At 39.9% G+C, this 16769-nt stretch overlaps 1 protein-coding gene across 13 annotated transcripts in view; it reads right to left on the bottom strand.

Moving 5' to 3' along the window:
- The window catches only part of MYRIP (myosin VIIA and Rab interacting protein), a 359689-nt gene that overhangs the window by 78650 nt on the left and 264270 nt on the right, over positions 1-16769 (bottom strand). For all 13 annotated transcript variants that reach the window (XR_012667170.1, XR_007355038.2, XR_007355036.2 and 10 more), the window contains 4 exons: positions 7247-7383; positions 5413-5493; positions 737-834; positions 322-402 (listed from right to left, as the gene is read on the bottom strand). Coding sequence is in view for 4 of the 13 variants with exons in the window: in XM_048838874.2 (XP_048694831.1) it covers positions 322-402; positions 737-834; positions 5413-5493; positions 7247-7383 (397 nt within the window). In the remaining 9 variants the exon portion in view is untranslated. The remainder of the gene's footprint in view (positions 1-321; positions 403-736; positions 835-5412; positions 5494-7246; positions 7384-16769) is intronic.

The following is a 16769-nucleotide window of genomic DNA, read 5'->3' as shown; positions in this document are numbered from 1 at the left end:
ACAGATCTCATCGTCAGGCAGCTTTGGACAAACTTGCCAACAGTTCCAATTTGGTTGGGATGGTCCAGGTTTGATTCTCCTGGATAGGGTTTTAAAGTCTTCTGACCAATTTCCCAGGAGCTGCTGCAGCAGGAGGCAGGATATTTTCCATTGAGCTGCTCCTCTCCTGGATATTCTTGTCATCCACACATACACTTTCAATCCTTTTCTGATATGCATCATCTTCCGTGAGTTAAATCAAACCTTGATAGATGACAGAGCTGTCTTCTAGCCATTTAAAATTCCAAATACAATTTGCAACAGCAAAGCTGCATGGCATACCTTCTGCACTATGGTAGTGGCAAGCTCTTCAATCAGCTCCTCCTTATGTTCCCGTAAATAACAAGCCTCGTTCTGTTTGTCCTGCACAAAGATACAATTTATAAATAGTACATAGTCACATTTGAGTGGTATTTTTACAAGATCAATATAAAAAGAAAAATGAGTAACATGCAGAAGGAACTAAATGTAAGTAACTCTAATTTATTGGACTATCCTGTATTTCTGAAGTGGAACATGCGTGCTATCTTGATAATAACTTTCAGAGAAACAGCACACAATTCTTTTAGCTAATGCAGTAAGATAATTCATCACTGCATTATGTTTTCTTTGATTTTCACTCACCTTTCCACTATTACTTGAATAAAGAAAAAACTGATCTATATAAGCCAGCTGAATGTTAATTAAATATTTTTACCAGGCTTTCACCATATGTCTCTGCCTTGGAAATGGCTTCTTCTACTGCTTCTTCTGCCACACGTAAGGCCACAGCTAGGGTGTCCATCATACTATGTCCTAGTCAAAAAGCAAACAAAATACCCACATTTATGCTCAGCTGCAAAATTCAGACCAAGATTCTTCAGCTTCAGTAATTCTTAGATCTAGGATTTTGGTATAGTCTACTGCAGAGATGCAGAGCCAGACACCAATCCCAAGCTGATCAAGATGCATAGGAACATAAGAATGGCCATACTGGGTCAGACCAACGGTCCATCTAGCCCAGAATCTTGTCTTCCAACAGTGGCTGGTGCCAGATGGTTCCGAGGGAATGAACAGAACAGGGCAATTATCAAAAGCCATCCCCCATTGTCCACTTCCAGCTTCTAGCAGTCAGAAGTTCAGGGACACTCAGAGTGTGAAGTTGCATCTCTGACCATGTTGGCTAATGGCCATTAATGGACCTATCCTCCACAAACTTCCAGAGGCTGACTCTGTGTTCTGTGAAGAAGTACTTCCTTCCTTATGTTTGTTTTAAATCTGCTGCCTATTAATTTCATTGGGTGCCCCTGGTTCTTGTGTTATGAGAAGGGATAAATAACACTTTCTTATTCACTTTCGCCACACTATACACGATTTCATCGACCTCTATCATATCCCTTCTTAGTCTTCTCTTTTCTAAACTGAACAGTGCAACTCTTTTTAATCTCTCCTCATAGAGAAGCTGTTCCATACCCCTTATCATTTGTGCTGCCGTCCTCTGTACTTTTTCCAATTTTCATACACATTTTTTAGACAGGGCAACCCGAACTGCACGCAGTATTCAAGATGTAGGCTTACCATGGACTTATATAGCAGCATTAAGACATTTTATGTATTATTATCTATTTGTTTCCTAATGGTTCCTAACATTGTTTGTTTTTTTTGAGTGCTGTTGCACATTGAGTGGATGTTTTCAGAGAGCTATCCACAGTGATTCCAAAATCTCTTTCTTGAGTGGTAAGAGCTAATTTAAACCCCATCATTTTATATGTATAGTTGGTATTATATTTTCCAATGTGCCTTACTTCGCATTTAACAACATTGAATTTCATCTGCCATTTTGTTGCCCAGTCACCCAGTTTTGTGAAATCATTTTGTAACTCTTTAGTCTGCTTTAGACTGAACTATCTTGAGTAATTGTACGTTGTCTGGAAACTTTGCCAACTCACTGTTTACTCCTTTTTCCAGATCGTTTATGAATATGTTGACCTGCACTGGTCCTAGTACAGATCTTCAGGGGTCCTGTTATTTACCTGTCTTCACTGTGAAAACTGACCATTTATTCTTACTCTTTGTTTTCTATATTTTAACCAGTTACTAGATCCATGAGAGGACCTTCCCTCTTATCGCTTGACTGTTCACTTTGCTTAAGAACCTTTGATGAGGGATGTTGTCAAAAGCTTTCTGAAAGTCCAGGTACACAATATCAACTAGATCACCCTTATTCACATGCTTGTTGACCACCTCAAAGAATTCTAATAGATTGGTGAGGCATGATTTCCCTTTACAAAAGGTGTGTTGACTCTACTGTGTTCATCTATGCATCTGATCATTCTGTTCTTTATTATAGTTTCAACCAATTTCCCTGGTACTAAAGTTAGGCTTACTGGCCTGTAGTTGCCAGGATCACCTCTGGAGCCTTTTTTAAAAAAAATCAGCATTAGATATCCTACAGTCATCAGTATAGTGGCTGATTTAAGGGATAGGTTAAATACAACAGTCAGTAGTTTTGCAATTTCATATTTGAATTCCTTCAGAACTCTTGAGTGAATGCTGTCTGGTCCTAGTGACTTCTTAGTATTGAATTTATCAATGTGTTTCAAAACCTCCTCTATTAACATCTAAATCTGGGACAATTCCTCAGATTTGTCACCTACAAAGAATGGCTCAGGTGTGGCAATCTCCTTCACATCCTCTGCAGTTAAGACCAATGCAAAGAATTCATATAGCTTCTCTGCAACGGTCTTGCCTTCTCTGAGTGCTCCTTTAGAACCTCAATCGTTCAATGGCCCCACTGACAGGGGGGCTTCCTGCTTCTGATGTACTTAAAAAAATTTTTGCTGTTAGTTTTTCTGTCTTTTGCTAGTTGCTCTTCAAATTCTTTTTTGGCCTGCCTAATTATACGTTTACACTTGGCTTGCCGGAGTATATGTTCTATTCTATTTTCCTCAGTAGGATTTGACTTTCAATTTTTGAATGCTTGCAGGCATTTCACTCGTGACTGTTCCTTTTAATTTCTGTTTAACTAGCTTCCTCATTTTTGTGTAGCTCCCATTTCTGAAGTTAAATGCTACTGTGGTGGGTTTCATTGATATTTTTCCTCCAAAAGGATGTTAAATTTAATCACATTATGGTCGCTTTTACCACATGGTTCAGCTATATTCACGTCTTGGACCAGAGCCTGTGCTCAACTTAGGCCTAATCAAGAACTGCCTCTCCCCTTATGGGTTCCAGGACTGGCTGCTCCAAGGAGCAGTCATTAATGGTGTCTAGACATTTTATCTCTGTGTCATATCCTGAGGTGACATGTCCCCAATCAATATAGGGACAGTTGAAATCCCCCATTATTATTGAGTTTTCTGTTTTTGTAACCTGTCTAATCTCCCTGAGTATTTCACAGTCACCATCACCATCCTGGTCAGGTGGTCAGTAGTTCATTCCTACTGCTATACTCCTATTTTTCAAGTGTGGAATTTCGATCCATGGAGATTCCATGTCACAGTTTGAGTCATTTAAGACTTTTACAATATTTGACTCTACGCTGTTTTTCGCACATAATGCCACCTCCCCTCTCCTCCCCCAGCACAACCTGCTCAGTCATTGCTATATATTTTGTATGTGTATTACTGTGTCCCATTGCTTTTCATAGTTCTAGCAAGTTTCTGTGATGCCTATCATATAAATATCCTCATTTAATATCAGGCACTCAAGTTCACCCATCTTAGTATTTATACTTCTTGCACTTGTATACAAGCACTGATAAAATTTTTAAGTATTTAGTTGTCTGCCTTCATGTGATGTAATTGAACAGGAATCTTTTTTGTTAGACTGTTTCTCTTCATTTCCTGACTGTACTTTATCAACTTCTAGCCTCTCCTCTTTACTAGGCTATGGAGTATCCCCAAGGGACGTCTCTGTCTGAACTGTGTGCTCCTCTGCACCTGTCGACTCCCCTCCAGCCTTAGTTTAAAAACTCCTTTATAACCTTTTTAAGTTTACATGCCAGCAATCTGGTTCCATTTTGGTTTAGCTGGAGCCCATCCTTCCTGTACAGGCTCCTCCTTTCCCCAAAGGTTCCCCAGTTCCTAATAAACCTAAATCCCTTCTCCAAACATCATCCTCTTATCCACGCATTGATACCCTGCAGTTCTGCCTGTCTAACTGGCCCTGCGCGTGGAATTGGAAACATTTCAGAGAAGGCTACCATGGAGGTCCTGGACTTAAATCTCTTACCAAGCAGCCTAAATTTGGCCTCCAGGACCTCTTTCTCCTACCTTTCCCGATGTCATTGCACATGCACTTTGGTTCTCAGAACCATGGCGACGGCATAAACATCTCAATAGACAGCAAAAATGTCGGGTGGTTTGTATCCATTGCTATATTCTGCATCTATGGCACGTCTATAGTGCCCTGCAGTTCAGATTATGGGGGCGTGACAGCAGCACTCACCAAAGTGCTGCACTGTAAATCCCCCTTGTGGAATTGAACTAAATGTTAAACTAAATGAACTAAAATGTTCCTAGTTTGCATTAACGTAGTCCTCTTCAAACAGCGCTACATTAATGCAACGTAGGAACCTACGTTGCGGGGGGGATAGCTCAGTGGTTTGAGCATTGGCCTGCTAAACCCAGTGTTGTGAGTTCAATCCTTGAGGGGGCCATTTAGGGATCTGGGGCAAAAATTGGGGACTGATCCTGCTTTGAGCAGGGGGTTGGACTAGATGACCTCCTGAGGTCCCTTCCAACCCAGATACTCTATGATTCTATGAAGCTTGTGTTCATGCCTGCAGCATCCACACATGGGAGTCATCGTGCAGCACTTTGGTGTGCACTGCTATTCACACCCCCGTAATCCAAACTGCCGGACATTTCCCTAAAAATACAGTATTGACAGAGGCCACTAACTTTCTCAACTTAAATAATATGTCACTTACCATTTTAAACAGAAAAACACAATATTTCTACAAAGTCCATGCAGGGAGACTATCAATGTGCTTACTTTAGTTGGGTAGTTATGATGAGAGGAATGTTTGTAACAGAATTTAACAAAAGCTGAGACATCTATGAAAAACAAGTGTGTATGAGCAGTAGGGGAAAATCATGTGTGAGAGAGAACAAACTCTGAACATGATATGTACAGTATTAAGGAAACCTTATTGAACTGAATGCATAATAGCCATGATGCAAAACAGATAAAGTCTAGCATGTGCCCTGTAAACCACAGAAGCTCTGGTAACTCCCTAAAGGTTTTAGCTAAAAGATTAGTGATCCTATAAACTTTTCATCACCAGGGGCCAATGTGACTTGGAGACCCTCCAGCACTGTAGGCTATTTGTCGAATAACTCGATCAGTAACAGCTCAGTTTTAGTGCAAATGAATTTTAAGTAGAGTTACCTTCTGTCTGCCTGTAGAATGTAGAGTCACTGCCACAAATGCTTCCTTCATTTTCTACGCTTCCTTCAAAAAAGCTTCCTTCTACTCAAGAAGACAGCACAACACATATTGTATAGAAATATTCAGTATATTATTAGGTTAAAGTACTCTTACAAAAAGTAGTGGTCTTTCTCACCACTATAGAGGAGTAGTCTGAAAATTACTGTTTGAATTTCAGCTGCTATACAAAAACGTTATTTCTTTTATATGAAAGATTTCTCAAATGGGGCTTGTAAATTACGGATGGAGAAAACTGCTGGAGAGAGAGAGAGAGAGAGAGAGAGAGAGAGGGAGGAAGAAGTTGCTTAAATGCAGAACTTGTCAAATGAAAGCTAGTGCAGTGAACTTGCTTTTAACATGACATTTTGGGCTTGAAACAGATCCTGGATTTTAAAGGCCACTACAGTATAAATAAAACAAACTGAGACATTTAAACCTCTATTTATCTTCAAATGAAACAAGAGGGTTATCTTACCGTCACACTGAAAATAGAAAAAGAAAGTTAGCAATGACATTTAGATGCTGAGGCCTTCTTCAGAAAGGTCTCCTATATCCTGCACATCCTCACTTACGTATCCTGCATGTTATTACTCATGTGAGCAGTCTCGTTTAAAGGCATAATTCAACGAGACTACTTTTGAGAATAAGGAATGCCTCGGTGCATAAGGTTTTGCAGGATCGGTATCTTGACTTTTTTTATTTTCTGCATATATTTAAATTAATTGTTTTGTTCCATTTGCATCTCACCCACTAAATGTAGCATCCCCCACCTTTATTTTTTCATTTCCATTTTTGAAGGGTTTTTTTTTTTAATTTGATAAGAAAAAAAAGTAACCTATTGAAATGGAATCTTTTAGGCCTGCATTCTCCTGTTCTACCTACAGGCTTGCCATGTACTGCTAAGTAGTATTAAAAGAGCCACTTAGAGTTGCCTTCATCCAGGTGCACACAGCCTTGCTATTAATTTTTGTCTTCCAAGTGCTTATCTTATCTTCAGGAAAGAATGAAAGAAAGACTTTATAGAAAACATAAACCCTGTAGAAAACACAAACTTTGTACAGATTTCAATCGAATTACACTAGGGATGAATTTGGCCCAGCGGAGGCAAATCATCTCAGAAAGATTCGACTGGTTCTGGTTCTGCTTCTGAATCATTTGCTATTCAATTACAAAAAATGTGCCAGCATGACAGCAAGAAAGCACTGTCCCCAGACTCACAGAATACCTTCAATTACTAGTTTTATGGGGGGATGCATCATCTCTCCATAGTTAGGAAAGAATTACAGCTCATTCTAGAAGGCTGACATTGATATTAAATTGATCACATTTCTTCCCCAGTTACTTGAGAAACTTAAAATGTATGTCGCAGCTGCAATTCACCTGGGGCCAAATTCTATGGCAAACAGGCAAAACTCCAATTGTGCTATGGACTGCAAGATTCGGCCTTCATTAGTCAAATTTTGCATTAAGTGCAATGGAAAACCTCAGCTCCAAAATTCTGTTCTCATTCATTATCTACACGGAACTTTCAGAGCCCTAACTCATGGAGAGCAGAAACAGAGCTGAGATTTGCTTTGTAGAATTCTGCCTTATAGATTATCTAAACTTTGACTAGTTAAATAGCTCAAACCTAGCCCAACTCTCTAGATATTTAACTCCTTATATTCCCCTGCTGTAATTCTTCTGAAAAATTTTAATTTTCCTTCCCCCCAAAAAAAACCTTTCAGAACTCTGATTGGGTCCATCATGTGAGTTAATGTGGATGAGTCTATAAGAAATTAAAACTGTACTGTACCTATTATTTCAGAACAAACGCCGCTCTCCAGTCTATGTTTTCTGTATAAATTCTTCAGGACTTTGGCACTACCAAAACGCTTGAAGCGACTTTTCACATTATTGTAATACCATTCCAGGGACTGGGTCCTCAGGAGTCTAAAGAGGATAAATGAGTAACATTTCAGAATGCTTAAAATGAGTCTACATCAGATGAAAACAAATGACGCTCCCTGGTCTTTCCTAAAAATTATATCTACTGGGCTCTTTTAAATCAAAAGCCTTATAGCATAATATTTTTGTTTTTGAACACTGTTTCTTGGTTTTAGCTTGAACAAGTCTGGTTTTATGGCAAAATAAGTACTGGAAATGTAGCTAAAAGTCATTCTGATTACAGTAGTAAGTTGCTTGGTTACCGTATCAAAATAGCAAATTATATGTTTTAACAAATGTACTGAATACATTTTGAAAGGCCATCTACAGTATTATAGAACAACATATGAGGCAATGGTTATAAAGCGTATTTACATGGATTTATAAATAACCCACCATGGAAAGAATAGTTAGTCAAGACATTACAGGGCATGGAGAGCTCTCTTTTCCTCTTCAAGATTTTTTTAAAATTAATTTTTCATAAACATACATCACTACACAAACATTTACAGAAAAGAGCTCATTGGACAAGGTCTGTACAAAGAATCATGGCAAGCAAAGAAGAATGGGTGGAAAACTTTATTGGGAAACATTCAAAGTTGCAGCTTGGTCTGAAGTCTCATTAACTCCAATAAATAAATAAATAGTGAAAGTGCTATCATACTGGAATGTGTAAGAGTAAGAACTGTGAGGCCAACAAGCCAAAAGACACTGTAAAGTTCACATCTTTGCCCCAAAATCAACATGGAAACTGGATTTAGCATCTGTGCTCTGAATGGAAAAAAATATCCACTTTTGACTAGATTGTTCCAAAGCCCATTGAACGGAAAGACTCCCAGAGACTTCAGTGGGCTTTGGATCAGGTCCCAAAAGACCAAGAAGATGATGCAAGCCATTATCAGCCCCTTTTATGATCATATTTTATTATAGGAACACAAGCTAATGGGTCCTTGCTTGGCACCCCTGTCACATGTGTAAGCAAGGGTGCAGGGCTAGCAGCAGAAAGTCTGCTCAGAGGGTGATTGTGGGTAGCCCATAGCTGACCGGCACAGTCCCAAAAACGGGTATCATGTGGAAAGAACTCTACAAATCCCCAGCTGTAACTTAAAACTGACCTCCACCAGCAGTAGCCCCAGGAAAGAAAAGCAGGGTTTGCACCAGGGGGTCTGAATCAACTCCCATGTGTTTTTTTCACAAATTGATCTGACTTATTTGGTTGTGTACTGTCACATTAGTTTATTTTATTTTATGCTACACCTACGTACATCAAGTCAGATCACATGTAGCAAAGTGACTGGTATATTCTGATGTGACAAAGTTTTGCATGGCTACAAATGTGACAGTTCCCCCCCTCCCCTTTAATAATGTTTTTCGGTTACTAAAGTGGGAGGGCCAAATCCCATACAAAGTAGGAGACGAGGAGTTTACACTCTAGAACTTTGTATGTAATTGAGGCAATTTGTTGCTTCCCAAGACTTTGAAACTTGGAAGCCCAAAGTTAGCCTTCTAAGACTAACTTAGGTACCTAAATAAGTGGCCTAATTATCAGAAGTGCTGGGCACCCAGCAACGCCAACTGACTTAAGCCATGATTTTCAAAAATGGAATCAAGGGGAGAAACTTTTTAACTGGCTACTAGATTCAAATGGGGTAATTCACTCCTGACACAACTCTAGTCAGCTTGTATAGTATTAATCACTTGGAATTTCTGTGGGATTCCTCTCAGGCACCAAAATAAAAACACACTAAGAAAAAGTGGTGATCTCAAAAGAATGTAATCGTAAGACCTGTTTTCTTCAGCGTGTCTGGGTTTCCTTTGCATGTATGAGGCAAATGACAATCGACAATTTTTCTCCAACACAAGTCATTTGACAAGAAATTGTGTTTTCCTTTGAGGGTACTAACTGTATGGTTTTGCCAGTTATATCCTTTTGGTCAATTATCTCCACAGATTCTATGCTATGACCAAGCCCACCATACAATATATGACCCAAGAATTTCACTAAATGTTCCCATCAGTCTCAAGTGTTCAGGGAGATGCCTACAATGATAAATGGAATAGCACCAAACAGGTCTATTTATATTCTAGTCCACTTATACCTCATCACTGAAAAACATCTGGTAGAGTATACCTATAACCTCCTAATGGCAGAGTGGAAACTAAATAAAAGTGGTGAAGTTTGTTCGCTGAATTCTTGCACATTAAAGTTCAGTCATAGACTAATTATATTAGTTGCAGTGCTGCAAATAACAAGAGAATGCAGGTAAGTGGCCTTTTTCTGTGTGTCTCGGCTTCAACTAGATTCAAGGCAGCAGCTTTCTCTTACTACGTGTTTGCACAGTGCCTGGCACAATGATGCCCCAAGCCTGAATGGAGTCTCTGAGAGCTATTGTAATACAGATACTCTGTTAGTATACAAATAATAGTAAGACTGAAATATGCCCTGACAGAGTTGGCCAAAAATCTGTTTTCTGTATGACGTCCTCACAGATCACCTTGGTATGGCACATGATCTACAACAGATGAGATATATGGGGCCAATGTCAAAGTGGCAGCCACTTGCCCAAATCTGTTTGATTGTGAAATAGGGGGCTTTTGAGTCTCTACTCTGTGGCTGCCAAGAAAGCATTTTGTTCAAATGTAGGATGTCTGTGAAGTCCTGATTAGCAGAACTGTGCTTGGCAGTGGGCAACCTGGTAAATCCATGAATTCAGGCAACCTTTACTCAAAAACAACTTTCAGTATTTCTTCCCGCTGTGAGAGTTTCTTCTACGTTATGGATCAATAGCATGAAAAGTGCACTGTTGCATCCATGGTATTAGAATTGTGTCAGAAAGGGGAAAATGCTACATCTTCTCTTGCTGAGTTTCATTCAGATTTGTCCACTAATGTTCTGGAGTGTTGGAAGGTTTCGCCTTCAACCTCTGACATGTACACGTGATCTTCATGATGGGTAAAATCGAGTTCATGTATAGGGGAGAGGAGAGAGGGTGGGATGCCCATTATTAGTTGGGATTGCTCCTAGCTTAGGACAGCATTCAAATGTTTGCTTCCCTTATATGAGCAGTTATTAAATTAATATGCAAGATACCATGCCTTCAAGTTGACAATCTTCCCAACTACCGCTCTGTTTCTAAGCTTTCCTTTATGGAAAAAGTGATTGAAAAGCTTGCGACAAAATTACTTTTGTACCATCTGGACTGATTTCCTGGACCCTTTTCAATGCACCTTTCAGCTGAAGTATAGCATGGAAAATGAATTAGTAGCATTAGACAGATGATGATCTATCCGTGAGCAGAAGTCAGCCATCCACTCTGACTTTTTTTTCTTTTACATCTGTCAGCAGCCATAAATACCACTGACCACAACAACAGCGACTTGCCTGCAGCCATTGACTGGACTGGACGAGACTGCACTTGAATGGTTCCACTTTTTCCTCTCCAAGATTGTACGCACACTAGGGATTGTGAGAAGGGCAGGTGTGATAGAGCTTGGTGGGAAATGGTTTTCCCATTTCATGAACATTTTTGTGATTTAAAAAAATATCCCACTCTGCATCAGAACTTGAGATCTTTAAAAAAAATTGATGAAAACATTCAGAGTGACAGAGAGAGAGAGAGCTCTGCCCCAGAATAGCCAGTAGACTGGAGGTCAGGATACTTGACTAGGATGTGGGAGATTCAGGTTCAAGTTCCTGGTTTGAATTAGGCAGGGGTTCAAATCCCTGATCTACCTGTTTCAGATCAGGGACTAGATCCAGGTGAGTTCCCTGACCACCAAGCTATTCTGGGATGAAGCTCTCTCCTCCTCCCTCCTACCCCCCAAAATTCCATGCTGGACCTGAGAAACCTTTGAAAATTTGAAAATTCCTCAGTTCTGGGGGTTGAAAATTTGTAAGAAACCTTATAATCTCCCTTTTGTGATAGTGAGCCATAACAACTCCAAATCTATGCTTCTATTCTGCATGCATTCTATAACAAATTGCAATGACTCTTCTAAAGCTTTTCAGCCTCTTAACATTCAGATAAGTCACCATGTCCCTGCTGATTTCTACTGTGGAGAAAGGATTTGGAGAAGAGAATAGCCATCCCTATGGATACCAAAATAAAGGACTTATTCACAAAAGAAATATGGACTCTTTCTGCTCATTTCAAAATCCTTTAATGTTGGCCTGTATTTTAAAGCCATGACTCTTCTACATACTGCAAAAACAGCTTTTCTATATGCCTAGAATTATGAAAAGCTACATCATAGCAACCACCAAATCTTACACTGAAGCACTTTCCCCCTTTTATCTATATTGAAGAGTGTGCAAATTCTTTCCATGAAATTAAAGTTCATATTTAAAGACTATTAGCCATATACCCATAAAAGCAGCAGCACTGGCTGAAGTTATTTATTTGTATTTCTGTGCTACAAAGTCAGCTATGTCTGTATATGTAAACAACTCTAAAATCCAAGGCCATTATTTAGGTTACATAAAATCATTAGGAAGGTGAATCACATTTCAAAGCCTTTTTTTATGGAAACAACATTGTGGGTTTGGAATCAGTACTACTACAATATGTGAAAAATTATTAGTCAACTTCTGTTCAATAAAGAAAAGCTTGACAGAGTATGAGAGATTTATTTTTGTAAGCGTGTGAGAGAATGAGGCACTAATAAAATAACAGACTCAGAGCAGTGGATAAACCTGGACATATTGTGAACAGGTCCTGTCAATGCTTTCTCACAGCACTGTTAATACTCCCCAATCCTGGCCTGCAATACCCACCTACTCCATTCCAGGCGCTCTCCTGAGAAGGAACACCTGCAAATTGTGCTGTGTGACTGTGATATGAACAAGAATTCCCTAGGGATGAGATCTCCTAACACATTTTTATTTATGATCATAGGACGAACATTTGAAAGACTTCACTCAAACTTTTCTACAAGCAGTCAAAAAATCCATTACACAACAAGTAAAGGATAAACAAAGCAATTTATCATTTAAAATTCATAGTTTTCTAATAAAATAACACAAGTTAGGGACACTCATTTTGAATAAAGGTCAGTGCAGCAAACCCCTTTCTCTATAAGGCTTTCTCTAGAACTCTAAATGTTAACACAATGGAACCTGAAATGATGTTCATATTTTTAGAGCCTGTTTATAACATAGTTTAAACTGGGAGAAAGCACACACAAATTTTAGAATAGTGAAAATATTCAGTGACCTCCATAGTGATTAGGAGTAAAATTTCAAAAGTGCTTAAGTGATTTAGGCACTTAAGTGACTTGTGAGCTCAGGTGATACTGAAGACTTTATCATACTCACAAGTTGTCTCAGGCACATGTGAAAGTGGGGGGGGGGAAAATACATAGTAGGTCAGAATTTCATCCCTCTTGATGTATGCTGATAGTGACGGCCTCATTTTCAGCTCAGCCTTAACTGGACCTGTATTTTTGCAGGCGCAAAGGTCATTTAGACATTCAACTCCCTGAATATACCCCCCCAAAACATCAAAGTGACCTAAACTGCAGGTGCAAAATAGTACAGTAGAACTTCATTCAGAGTTATCTACATCAGAGTTATGAACTGACCAGTCAACCACACTCCTCATTTGGAACCGGATGTATGCAATCAGGCAGTAGCAGAGAAAAAAACTACACTGTAAGCACAGAACTGTGTTTAAACAAACTACCAAAAAAATAAAGGGAAAGTTTAAAAAAAGATTTGACAAGGTAAGGAAACCGTTTCTGTGCTTGTTTCATTTAAATGAAGACTATTAAAATCCGCATTTTTCTTCTGCATAGCAAAGTTTCAAAGCTGTATTAAGTCACTGTTCGGCTGTAAACTTTTGAAAGAACAACCGTTTTGTTCAGAGTTATGAAAAACCTCCATTCCCGAGGTGTTCATAACTCTAAGATTCTACTGTACTTGCAAGTATTTGTGCCTGAAAATCCATTTGTCTGTCCTGGTGAATCCCTATATACTCGAGTTAAATCTTTTTATGTACATTTTATGTCATCCTTTTAGGGCACCTTAAGTGCACTAGCCCTTTGTGTCTGGATGGATCTGCACAGAAGAATGTCTTGGCTTTTTCAGCTTTACTGATCCTGTTATGGCCCTTTCCTCTCACCTTACAGGGCACCTTCTCAAGTTTTCTGGTTCCATGGTGGAAATCACACTGTGTGTTAAATTACGCCCTCAGTTACACCAGTGGAATCCCAGTGACTTCTGTGAGGTTTCACAGGTACAAATGGAGTTCAGAAATTTGGCTCTATGAATACTAACTAACTAACTAGATGGTAATAATTATGTAGTAATATACTTTCAAGTAACATTTGGGAGTTCATATGGCAGAAAATATACATAACATTTGCTCCCATTAGAGCCCAAATCCTAAATTAAAGAGTCTTTATACAAAATCACTGTAATCACTGCAGCAGCACCAACCAATGCCAAGATAATTATGGGTTTTTGTCAATGTTTCCATTATAAACTCAATTTTTCAGATGTTTATAACTCAGTTACAAATTTTCTCCTAGGTTCTCAATTCGTAAGACTGGAAACAATAAAGGGCATCAGGGCAGACCCATTAGAGTAATGTTAGTAATATAAAAGATCTTCATAACATTACCAATAAATACACCTGAAGGGACTTCAGCACTTTAATTAGCCTTGAAAGCAGTCAGATATTCAGCAGCGTTTTTCCAAACATTGATGACCAGAAGAGAATGAATTAAGTTCAATAGAAACCAAATTAAACTGCTACTGAATACAACTTTTGTGTATGGAAAAAAAAGGCTTTTGAATTATTGATATATTCTGTGTTTTAAAGTACTCTGACACTGAATTAAGAAGCTGTGAAAGACCCATATACACACCTACAGTGGTCATCATTTAAGAAGTCTTCCACCTTTGCCAACAGCTAGTGTATCTGACATATCACACGTACCACCCAGAGCTAGTATAGGAAATAGGAGAGGGAGCTATGTGGCATCAATTGACAAAGAATGCCTTTATAATGGAAACCACTGCATATGAACGGGAGTGTGATATTTACGCTTCAAACAAAGGGAAATAAAGAGTTCAGATTGAAATAGAGTAAGTAGTGAAATGGTCCATCTCCTAACTAGAACTTTGTTTTCGAAAAACCTTGAACAGGAAGAAGAGGGTAGCAAGACAAAATAGAACGTAGCGTTCTTCATGTAACCCAGACTTGCAGGTGGCCTTGTTGCCTTTGCTGACCACCTAATCTTGTTGATTTAATAATCTGAAAAAATAATATATGAACCAAGAATGTGAATTTGGGATGAAAACACAGGAAGTCAGTATTTTGATCAATAGAAATGGTGACATATCTCAATCCTAGTTCAAGACAAATGGTTGGACAGATAATCTTTGAAAGGTTGATGTCATGGGGCAAGAGCACCCCGTTGCTTCTTGGGAGGGGGTGGGGGTAATGATGGCCCCGCGGCTGAGTCTATACAACCATCCCTTGTCTATCATAGCTTGGCCTAAGGGTAAAAGTCAATATGTCTGTCCTCTCTCAGGGCTGTGTGGCCTAGTGGCCAGAGTCAGTCTAACTGCCCTCTCTCAGGGCTGCATGGTCCAACGGCCAGAGTCAGCCTAATTGCCAGAGTCCCAATTGCCAGAGTGAGTATAATGGCCCTCTTCAGTAGGCCAATAGTTAAGTTAATTCAAAATAGCTTATTTGTTACCTCAGAACAGCTATTATATTAATTTATTTCTGGGAGGGAGTTTCGGTGCAGGAGGGGGCTCCAGACTGGGGCAGAGTGTTGGGGTGCAGGAGAGGGTGAGGGGTGCGGGCTCTGGGAGGGAGTTTGGGGTACAGGAGGGGATGCGAGATGCAGGCTCTGGCCGGGAGACGCTTACCAGAGACGGCTCTCAGCCGGCAGAGCAGCAGGGCTCAGGCAGACTGCCTGCCTGCATGCTGTGGCCCCACGCCGCTCCCAGAAGCGGTCAGCTGCTGGCACATCTCTGCGCACCCCTGCGGGGGAGGGAGACAGCGTATCTCCGTGTGCTGCCCGCGGCTGCAAACGCCGTCCCCACAGCTCCCATTGGCTGGTTCCCGGCCAATGGGAGCTGAGGGGACAGTGCTTGGGGCGCGGGCCACGTGCCGAGCTGCCTCCTGCCCCCCTGTCAGGGGCCGCAGAGACGTGCAGCAGTGAGCCGCTTCTGGGAGCAGCGTGGGCTCATGGCATGCAAGCAGCCTGCCTGAGCCCTGCTGTGCCGGGGCCCTGGGCTGCAGCCCCTAAAGCCCCTGCATGAATCCAGCCCTACCCATGAGTGACAAATTATGCTGATGTAATCTGTAGTGTAGACATAGTCTAAGTTTGTAATGTTAGGTATCTTAAGAGCTTCAGCAGGCAATTCAGTAGGATAAGTCAAGAATGGAGTTTCTTTCTTATACCTGAATTGTTTTATGCTGTGGTTTTAACACGACAGTACTTTCTGTTAGAAAGTATTTTTGTATCCTATGCATAAAACACACAGTGGGCCAAATTCTTCCTTAGACACACACTAGTGCTTGCTGGAAACTGGAATTTCCATTCTGCATTAAATTCTGAAAATTAAAAAATTAAAAAACATAACAAAAAAATCTAAATTTCCCGTGGAGCAGCAATTCCAATATTTTGTTTAGAAAACATCAAAACATTTCAGTTCAACCTTTTTGAAACACCTCCGAGGTGCCTGAGCTGCTTGGAGGCCGGCAAGCTTGGGGAGTCTGGGAGCTGGGACTTTCAGACCCCAGAGGATTTCAGGCAGCCTCAGACATTTCAGAAAGGCGAAAATGAAGTGTTTTGACTTTTTCAAAACAAATGATTGGAATTCCTGGTGACAGGAAATTTCAATTTGTCATTCTATTTGGAAACAATTTGTTAAAAATTTCAGCCTGACAGGCTCCTGAGCAGCAAGGGCACCATGGAGCTGTGAATGATTTTCTGATGGGAAAATTTCAATTGGGCAGAAAGTGACTTTTCCATCAGAAAATTCCCAACCAGGTGTAATGTGTATACACTATTATTCATGAAGACATTTATCACATATTTATCTGAGAGCAGAATTTGGCCATACATAGTTACTTTTTAGTTCAATACAAAATTGCAAATACACCACATTTAATATCATTGCAGTATCTAGAATCATTGAATATTCAGTAGTGGAGAAGGGTGGTGCTTTGTAAGAGATTCCCAATGCCCAATGAGATAAATATCCATCAGTGGGAATATGCAGAGAGAAACCTTGAAGAACCTTATTTTTATGTGAACTTGGTACTTGTTAAAGCTACCAAACTGTCAATTCTAAGGTCGCAGACACAAGCTTTCCCACAACCATGACAGCAATGTTCTTCAAGCATGTTCCAAAGTGATCATCATATCAAGAG

The sequence above is a fragment of the Caretta caretta genome, chromosome 2 (assembly GCF_965140235.1).
Source record: "Caretta caretta isolate rCarCar2 chromosome 2, rCarCar1.hap1, whole genome shotgun sequence".
NCBI classification, from domain to species: Eukaryota; Metazoa; Chordata; order Testudines; family Cheloniidae; genus Caretta; species Caretta caretta.
This window is presented reverse-complemented; position numbering and strand designations above follow the sequence as displayed.